We start from the raw sequence: 10,334 nt of genomic DNA on the forward strand, positions 1-10,334 counted from the left end.
TTGACCTTTCACCTCCCATGGGGTCACCGGGGTCACCATCAGACACACTCTGCTCGAGCATGTGCAGCTTAGATGAGAGACACCCACTGCTCCGCAACCTCAGTCACCGTGGCGATACCCCAGCAGCCGATCTTGCTGCCAAGATACTGCGGGCACTGCATGGTGGGGAGGAGCTACTCCTGGCCCGCCTCCAGAGGGCGGGGCAAAGGCCAGGCCACTCTCCCTGCTGCCTGGCAACATACTCTGAGACTTTTGAAGAACAGGACATGCCCTGTAAAGACTGTGGGGGTGGGGTCTGCTGCCCACCAGAGTATTCTACACGGAGGAAGGTGTCAGATGTTGCATCTTCTGGTGTAGTTTCACTGGACGAGGAAGATGAAGATGAAGGTGACGAAGAGGTAGAGGAAGACGAGAGAGAGCCATAACTGTGCATTATTTGCTTTCTTTTGATCCTCCTCTGTTACCTGAGATTTCCTTCCTGGTTGGGAAAGACTCGGCTTGTGTCTGTTGGACTCCTCACTTCTCATTAAACTGTGGCGTCCCAGCCACTCGTCTGATTAGACTTATTTTTAAATTATTTGTTTTACTCACAGCGTCTCAACAATCTTTCCTACCAAACAGTGGAAGGAGATTTCAAACCTGAACGGACAAAACAAATGAAGATTATATTTGAACCACATACAAAACAAATACAGACACCAGGCATAAAAGAGGAATTAAAGACTGAAACCAAACAGACTGAAACCTTTCCTGCATGTGTTGCAAACCTGATGTTTTTGAACATGCAGTTCGGACCCTGTGGTCTTTAGCGCGGTTTGTGAATTCAGCTTTCTTGTTTAGCCCCACCCATTTTCCCAGATGCTTGGCCCCACTGCATTCTGGGTTGTGGTAAAACCCAACCCCCCTCTCCCTTGCAAGACACAGTTGCATCTTTTGGGCATGGCTGCTTGCTAAGTGAACTTTAACTATCTGCCAAACTGTTGTAGCCTGTCTCAGTCTGCTCCAAGAAAACGCTGGAATGTTGAATGCTTGTACAGTGATGGGAACGTGTATTTCAAAGCATAACAATACAAAATCAGTTTAGATTTTTTGTAACAATTTTTTTAGTACATTATTATACTTTAATTCATATTATTATAACAATAATAATAATTATTATTACTGCATTTATATAATTTCATAGGAGTATTATTCTTTCTTTTGTTTGTTTCTCTGAATAGTATAAATTATTTTAAACCCATAACTGTTTTAAAAGAAACCATGTTAGCAGTTGTGGTTGGAGGTGGATAGTTGGTGTAAAAAGTCCAAAGTGTTGTGTGACCAAGGCTTGTGTGTGTGGTGGGCTTAGGCACAGCATGCTAACCAGGCTGTGTGTCTGGGGGGGTGGGGGGGGGGGGGGGGGGGACAGACTGTTCTATTTTTGTATCTGTGAGTTTTGCAGTGATGTGCATGTCTGAGGCATGCAGGTCTATGAGTGTGTGGCACGTTTGAAAGACGCGCCAGACGTTACCAGCTCGCTCTCTCTCTTTCTCTCCCGCCTCTCTCACTCTTTCTTTCTCTCCGTTTCAGAGCTATCACTGTGTGATATTGTCTGTACAATGGTTAAAGCTACACAAACGTGAACAAAACGAGTGTTTTTTTCTTTGTGTTTTTTTTTTTACTTTACTAGGAGGACTGTGGACGTGGTTGATAAATCATGGTCTCCTTTATGGCCTTCAGCAAATTCTCATGTTTGTCACTTCATCTTCCATAAATGTCAAGCACTCTCTCTCTGTCTCTCTCTCCCTGTCCGTTTCTCTGTCTGCCACTCCCTCTCTCCCTCTCTCTCCCTCTTTCCCCTATCAATTGCTAATTTCGTTTACTGTCGTTCACCCTGCTGTTACCATGGTAATCTATGATTCCCTCAGACAGACAATATTACAAAGTCCCGTAGTCTGTGAGCTCAGGGTTAGGGTTGGCTCCCCATCTAATAAGCTCCTCCTACCTGTTGTGTGTGTGTTAGTTCAGGACCATTAGAGAAGTTACCTTCCACCTCAGCTTCACGCAGTACGCTGGCATACTGGGTAGACAACCTACTTTTGTCTGTGTGGTGTAACATGCAATTCTGATGTTTTCCATCAGAAAAATATCACAGTTTAGAAAAAAAAAAATGTATAGATATACCTTTGTACAAATTCATGGGTACACATCTGTACAAGTGAGGTCTATAGAATTTTACAGAATTTAGGTTTTACAGAATTTAAATGGTTTGAGGATCAAGCCATTTAATGTTTGTTTTCACAGTCTGTATTTTAGTATTTGGGCAGAGGTGCAATTGTGTGTCTGTGTGTGTGTGTGTGTGTGTGTGTTCTGGGCATCACACAGGGCTTTTTGGCACCTCAGGGGAATCTAAAGCACTGTGCCTTTACGCAAAGCGCCTCACCTCCAATATGTTACTTCCTCTCTGCTCTTACAGTGCATTAATTGTTTCCATAGCAACATGAAGCACTTTTTGGGTATTGCTGATAGTTTACTGAGACCACAAACGGACTCAGAAATGGAGGTTAAAGATTATTTTCTTCTCTGAGGGTCTCTATTTGAAGCAAGGTCTGGGAGAGCTGTTCCTTGACTCATAGTAAAAGCAGGATATTTCATATGTGTGGGGCACAGAGACCTCAACATGACATTTTCGCATTCAGATGACGTGATGTTCCACCAGGGCACTGTCTGCTTCTCTTTGTCTTTCTCCTTCTCTCTCTCCCTCCCTCCCTCCCTCCTTTCATCTCTTCTACATGTTCTTCATTGTCTTTGTGCTTCCAACAAGCAATCAGGACTCTTTCTTTTCCCCTTCGTTCTCTCTCTCTCACACCACAGGGGAGGATTATGTAAGAAGTTGAATGTTACCTTTGCTGACAGGCAATTAACCAGCAATTATGATATCGCCCCACGAACTCCAGCATGTCTGTGTCTTTTCACCTCTCCCTCTCTCACTCCCACTTGTCTACCCCCTCAGCTAAATTGGTTTTTGAGGTTAAATGCTCTAAAAAGCTATTTAGGTTTTTTAGGACAGGATGTTGTTTGCCATCCTGCTCTGTGATTGGTGGGTTGCACCACCTATTGTGCTGACTGACAAACAGCTGATGCAATCATGCATGAGATACGTCACACGAGCCAAACCTCTCCCAGTGACCTCATTCTGCAGTCATTGGTTGTGTATGTGTGTGTGTGTGTGTGTGTGTGTGTGTGGGGGGGTCATGTTTCTGTGAACAGACCAGCAGTTGTCCTCTTCTTACCAAGATGTCCGTACTGTCACAGGGAAATGAGAGAGAGAGAGGAGAAGGGGAGAGAGATAATAAGGGCTGGGAGATGGAAGATGGTGTGTGTTAAACACACATTAGTCTCACACGTTCTGACACTCTTAATTAAGATTTTCCATGATCCTCTAAGGTTTCAGCTATGAAATGATACACATTTAACACACACACTCATACACAGGTTAATTAGGCCTGGTCCCTTGACAATGCAAAGACAGACAGACATGCACAACTTGCGCTCTGTCTCTCTCTCACACACACACACACACACACACACACACACACACACACACACACACACACACACACACACACACACAACCACTGACATTTGTAAACTCTCATGTTTGCTTGATTTCTCCTCTTGAGTATTTGAATGCCAGTTGTTTTGAAATATTAACCTTTTCTGCATCCAAACTGTTTTGAAATTATGAATAAAATGATCAGTGTTATTTGCAAGACGTCCTGTCTAAATCCTTCATTAAATGTGCCACTTCTGGGCTCTTTACTCAGAACATCTGCATTACTTCAGTTTGAACCATCAATTCTCTGTCTCCTCTCTGGATTGACTGACTGCAGAATTTTGTTTCCTTCTGTAGCACTGATAGATTCTAGCAAGTGATCCAGCAACCCGTGATAGATTCCAGCAAGCTAAACTCTGTGTATAACGGATCTAAATGAGGAGGGCTGCGTCCCAATTCAGGTGTCAAGACTCAGTCCAACCTTGCAGTTCAAACATTTCAGACACGCGAACATACAAATATTGAGAACATTTCATTCATTTTATTACTAAATTAACATGCATGTTGTTTAATTCTTAATCGTAAAGGAAACCATCAGTGCATATTATGCAATCACTATTATTGGTAATAGTAAGAAAAATGTGAAGGGGGGGAGCAATCAATAAACAACATGGAGCCCTCCTGACCAGCTACTGAGCAGAGACAGAGTTTAAGAGAGAGGCAGACTTACTGCCCATGCAAACTATGCGGTTATATCTGTAACTGTACATCACCAAAATACGTTTGAAAATGTGGGTATGCATTTGTGGGTAAATACCGCAGTTGATGGTGTAAGGTGGAGTACGCAGGTTAGTGGAGTAGATTTAATTTTAGAAACATGCGGTCAGGGAGTCAGAGTGGGTGGGGTGGGTGGAGTGGGGGGTTGGCAGTTGGGCTATCTCACAGTGGCTCTGAAGTGTCCTCTGAAGAGGTTTTCCATGTGTTATCAGCTTTTCCGTTACTCCGAGAGGCCAAATGCCAGGAGCAAGACCATGCATGGAGAGAGAAGAGCTACATGGTGACCCACAATGCACTGGACCACACATGAACTCGGACCCACAGAACAGCACCGATCTCCAGTGCATTGGAGTTCTCTCTGCTCTAGGTTCCAGGACAGACTAAGGTCTTTTGTTATGCTCGTCTGAAACAATGCGTACACTCACCACCGTGCTGTAGCTGGAAGTTGCAACGGCCTCTAACGACATTTTGTAGCACCCGACATGACTTCACCGGCAAACTCCTCCTCATCCTCATTCTGCTCTTCATCGTGCTACAGCTGTACCCGTGCAAGTTCGATTCAGATGCAGGGCTCTGCTCCAAAAGACTTTCTCCTCCAGCCTTTTCTAGACAAAGGATCTCACAGCCTGTTCGGAGAAGAGCTTTGCGTTTCATCCCTGCCCTTACCACCCCTGGGTAACCACCACAGTAGCTCCTACCAGCTACACAAGGGTGGTCAGGATTCCACCCCAGCTGACCACAATGACTCTTTTCGTGGTTACAAAGAGGACTTGGATTTGTACGGAAGCCACAGAGGTGAGAGAGAAGGTTTCGGAGGTTACCAGGGAGACAGGAAGTCCTGCTCTGGGAGTTTCCAAGGTGACTGGAGCCATGGAGACAGCTTACACGGTGAGTGTAGATGTTGCTGCTTCTATCATGCAGCGGGCGAGAACAGGAGGTAAGGGATTGTGTGGAGAACGAACAACACCGAAACATTTCAAATTAAAATATTTTGAAATATATAAATATAAAAAAGCTATTAAGCTATTGCAATATTTCATCACCGCAGTTTCCTTATAGTGTTTGAAACCAGTCCAAGCCTAGGGCCCGCCCCTCTGGCCAAAGGTAATGCAACTGCTCTTAATGCAACAGAGTCTGACTATGTGCCGGTGTGTATAATTCCACTAGCAACAGCACAATTAGAACCGAGCAGTCACTACCACTTCATCTCCCTCCCACAAACACACTACCCACCACTACTGTCTTCCAAACGTGGCCCTAGCACTCTGAACGGACTCTTTAATAAGGAACAGAACCGTAGCCCGCTGGATTTGACCCACATTCACTATGTGGGAAGTAAGTGAAGAAAGCAGGGAGATACTCAGCACATCAAAAATATAACACGTAGAAGAGATGAAAGGAGAGTGGAAGGAGGGAGGGAGGGAGGGAGAGAGGTAGGGAGGTAGGGAGGGAGGGAGGTAGGGAGGGAGGGAGGTAGGGAGGGAGGGAGGGAGGGAGAGAGGGAGGGAGGGAGAGAGGGAGGTAGGGAGGGAGGGAGAGAGGGAGGGAGAGAGGGAGGGAGGTAGGGAGGGAGGGAGAGAGGTAGGGAGGGAGGGAGGGAGAGAGGTAGGGAGGGAGGGAGAGAGGGAGGTAGGGAGGGAGGTAGGGAGGGAGGGAGAGAGGTAGGGAGGGAGGGAGGGAGAGAGGTAGGGAGGGAGGTAGGGAGGGAGGGAGAGAGGTAGGGAGGGAGGGAGGGAGGTAGGGAGGGAGGTAGGGAGGGAGGGAGAGAGGTAGGGAGGGAGGGAGGGAGAGAGGTAGGGAGGGAGGTAGGGAGGGAGGGAGGTAGGGAGGGAGGGAGGGAGGGAGAGAGGGAGGGAGGGAGGTAGGGAGAGAGGGAGGTAGGTAGGGAGGGAGGTAGGGAGCAAGAATGCTAGTACTGTTTATTTACACAGGACCTTGTCCTAAACAATTCAAATCCATTCTTCAAATGGCTGTGACATAATAGGAAACTGGGTGAGGCCGCCCACCTCACAAAAACAACAACACCAACACCAAAAAAACAGATTAAAAAGCCAATAAAATATTGGGCTTAACATTTATACAGTATCCTTCGTCTCTGCACTCATCCTGTCCTAAATTATGGAGGAGATGTCAGGGACGTGAGAGAGGGACAGAGGGTGGACATTTTTCTTCAGAGTCTTTATTCCTCCTGAGACACTATTTGTCACAGATTGGGCTCCAGACTGACCAGAACCTCATGGAGAGTGATGCTATCATTTAAATCCTGGGGGGGGGGGACTAAGTGAGAGACAGGGAGACAGAGAGGAGAACTATTGCTCATGCATTTTGACAACGGAGCCGAGGGACACTTAAACCTTATATTAGCTACAGTCACAAACGCCTTCAGTGTGATCAGTGGACGACTCTCTTGGTCAGGAGATAAAGTTCCTAATGAAACCGGGGGGAACCCAATGAGGTCCAGAGATTCTGTCTGAGTCTGACTCACAGGACCCAATAGACTCTTTGGCTTTGAAACCGAACTGACGATTGCAGCTTCCATCACAGAATGGGGGGAAATTAATTGGATGCTCACTAGACTTTTTTATTGTTTCTTTTCATTGATCTGGTTCTCCATGTTGACCTTCTCTCTCTGTGTCTCCATCTCCAGCGGACTCTGGTCGTCCGGCTAGTATGGGTGTGGTCCACACAGCAGCCGACAGTTATTACTTATCAGCAGACGTTGGTCACTTTGAACCCGACGACATTGTTGTAATGGCCTATAATCACAGTATCGTCATACATGCAGAGAAGGTTTGTGCGCGTTCAAATACAATATTTTTATATTTCTGCTTGTGCATATACTTATATCGATTATAAAACTTCATCATTCATGTTCCTGGCCTAAAGGTCGGAGGTGACGGGTGCATCAGGGACAAATTTTCCCACAGATCTGTGCTGCCAGAGGACATGGACCCTCTGTCTGTGAGCGGGACCCTGACATCAGAAGGCATGCTTATGGTCAACGTGAGACGCATCTGCAAACCACCTCTGTGACCCCTGACCTGCACTCTAATACTCATTGTTGAGTATTAATAATTGTCTATAATACTGCAGTTCTACTCTCTACTAGTAATAGAACATACATGCTAAAAATTGCTATAACTGCTTAGTTAACACCAGGCAGACAATACTGCAACATGCCAAGTACTTTAACAGGATGAGATTTTAGCAGTAAGACTCCTCACTTACTGGCTCTCTGAACCTTCATCCAAAAATAACGCTGATCTGTAAACCATACTTAAGAAGAATGCTTTAGAAAATATATATTAGATGAATGCATTAGAGTGTAAATAGATAAACTGATTAAACATTTTGTGTAATGTTTGTAGTTATCTTAAAATGTTTTTATAGGTTAATGGCATACATTAAACAGCAAATGGTAATACCGCAAATTAAACATTGCGTTTAAAGGCAGTTATGGCCCTCACATTTTCAAAATGTTTGCATATAAATATTTTAGCTATTTTTATTTTTTGCAAAAATGAGTGCAGTGATGTAAATGATGCATGGTGGAAATGATGTTAAATGGACATTAAATGTCTTTCTTTGTGACTTTCATGATAAAACATTATACATTACAGAAAATTTATAGGCCATCAGCTTCAAACTGTAAAAAGTGCTTGCACATTCTGTAACGCATTCTGCAAATGAAGGAAGTCTTTCATGCAGGGTAATCACACACTCACTCATTCTGCTTAAAATCTGAATTTACTTTTAGATCTTATTCAAACTGATTTGCTGATTCTAGAACTAGTTCTAGAGTTAAATGCAAGCTCAGGTTTAATGGTTCAAGATATGGCAAATTTCCTGCTGGACAGACACAGAAATCTACATTGGAGTTTTGTAATTGGTAGAGGTTTATGGATGAGTCCAAGTTGTCTTTCATTTTCTTAGGATTACATCATCATAAAATAAAATGTGTACGTGCATATATAGTAAATAAATAATATGTGTACTTAAATAAATGCTTACGGTTTTCTGTTATTTTCATTTCTTTGTTATATCCACTACCATCTACCCCATCTCTCATCTCTGCGTCTGTCAAAAATGACTCCCTCACACTGACCTGATGACTGGCCCAACAGTTTGTCTTTGCACAAAACCTAAACCTTTTCTAAAACATTCAGCATGTTTAGTCTAGTTAATTGCAACCAGTTATGGTAGAAGGTATCTTCACACAGAAATTGTAAAATTGTATTGCTAAACTATATATCTTTCTCCAAAATGCTAGCAGTGATAATAATTAAGGTAATGATTGCATAATGCAAATGAGATTACTGCTATTACTGGGTTAATGTATTAACCATGGAGATCACGTTAGACCAGATGACTCGTTTGGAGATCACGTTAGACCAGATGACTCGTCTGGAGATCACGTTAGACCAGATGACTCGTCTGGAGATCACGTTAGACCAGATGACTCGTCTGGAGATCACGTTAGACCAGATGACTCGTCTGGAGATCACGTTAGACCAGATGACTCGTTTGGAGATCACGTTAGACCAGATGACTCGTCTGGAGATCACGTTAGACCAGATGACTCGTCTGGAGATCACGTTAGACCAGATGACTCGTTTGGAGATCATGTTAGACCAGATTGACTCATAATTAAGGATTCTTCTTGATGTTCACTGATTCACAGATTATGTTTATTCCACTAACTAATTATACCTGCAAGCTTGTGCTAATTAGTAAACCCGGGAATCTTGAGCAAAAGAGGAGTTTAAATTTCAGAACTTGGGAGCGTCCACCTCTGCTTAGCTCCTGTGCCATAGTGGCGACGAACACTCAGTCAGACACACCATCAACCCCGGGACTCCAGACTGGCGTCTGCACTTGTCCAATCAGCTTCCATCCTGTGTTTGTGCGGTCAATTCAGTCCTGCGTGATAATTGTTCTGACATACTTTTAAGCAGGAAAATGAAATCCCATGCTTGTCAAAGCACAGACACTACAGACTGAACATACTCATGCTCCATATCCACCCCCCCAGAGCCCCTCCCCCTACAAACACATTTATGAAAAGCCAGCTCACTTCTCACCAGAGTGAAATTACCGTTCTACACACGTTTTTGGCCCTCTCTGCCTGCCTGTGCCCTCTCAAGCTGGATTAATGGACAGGTTTAAACAGTGTCAAATTCTAGAGCCGAAAGAGGACACACTGAAGCAGGAAGAGCTGGGAGGGTTTATTTTGGTGTATTAGCCAGTGGACTGTGGAAAGCAGCAGTGATGCGGCTCTGTGTGAATGCTCATACTGGACAGACAAATCAGATTTTTGTTCCGCACATCAATCACACGTCTGACTTTCCCTTGCGGCCCGATCAGCGGACGACTAAATCTGACTACATTTTTTGTTTGTTTCAATTTTGGGTTTGGCCTAGCCTTACAGGACCTGACGTTTAAAAAATTATCCAAGACCATTGTTGAATATGAAATGATGCGGCAACGAAGAAAATCTAATCAGATATGGCTGGTTATCTACGGTGTCTAAATGTGGGGTGACATTTAGGTGACAAGCACACATCATGCTGGTATCACATCTACTTAACAGCCAATCATTCACTGGATTGTCACATCATATAACATTTCTTATCTCTCAGTCACACACATACACACCTGTATACACACACATCTACTTACAATATCTGTACCAGATTGAGATCATTTGAGATTATTACTTACAAGTACTAATAATTACTTACAGGCAATGGTACAAAATTCCAGTGAGAAAAAAACGAGAGAGAGACTGAAGTGGACAATTCTACATCTCTCTCTGTCCCTAGAGGACCAAGAACTCACACCTGAGTTTAGCAAACATCCAAACTTTGATCCCAAATGCTCTAGTTACAACAATGCAAGTCATTCAGTCAATCAGAAATCAAGCGTAATGGGTACATGCCACAACAACAGAAACAGAGCAAACTTATGAGTGTGTGTGTGTGTGTGTGTGTGCCATATGATGCTCTGCCAATGAGGACGCATG

At 44.0% G+C, this 10,334-nt stretch overlaps 2 protein-coding genes across 7 annotated transcripts in view; both read left to right on the forward strand.

Annotated features, from left to right (window-relative positions):
- The window catches only part of fam131ab (family with sequence similarity 131 member Ab), a 12,293-nt gene extending 11,745 nt beyond the window's left edge, over nt 1-548 (forward strand). For all 6 annotated transcript variants that reach the window (XM_076976695.1, XM_076976698.1, XM_076976699.1 and 3 more), the window contains one exon: nt 1-548. This exon is cut by the window's left edge and continues 105 nt beyond it. In XM_076976695.1, the coding sequence (XP_076832810.1) occupies nt 1-425 (425 nt within the window). In that variant the 3' untranslated portion in view covers nt 426-548.
- A 3,994-nt stretch (nt 549-4,542) lies between these two features.
- hspb12 (heat shock protein, alpha-crystallin-related, b12) lies at nt 4,543-8,303 on the forward strand. Its single transcript, XM_076976749.1, has 3 exons — nt 4,543-5,200; nt 6,960-7,102; nt 7,199-8,303. The coding sequence occupies exons 1-3, from the start codon at nt 4,795-4,797 to the stop codon at nt 7,343-7,345; spliced, it is 696 nt and encodes a 231-aa protein (XP_076832864.1). The 5' UTR covers nt 4,543-4,794; the 3' UTR covers nt 7,346-8,303.
- The last annotated feature ends 2,031 nt before the right edge of the window (nt 8,304-10,334 follow it).

This window comes from Brachyhypopomus gauderio, chromosome 16, assembly GCF_052324685.1.
Source record: "Brachyhypopomus gauderio isolate BG-103 chromosome 16, BGAUD_0.2, whole genome shotgun sequence".
Classification (NCBI taxonomy): domain Eukaryota; kingdom Metazoa; phylum Chordata; class Actinopteri; order Gymnotiformes; family Hypopomidae; genus Brachyhypopomus; species Brachyhypopomus gauderio.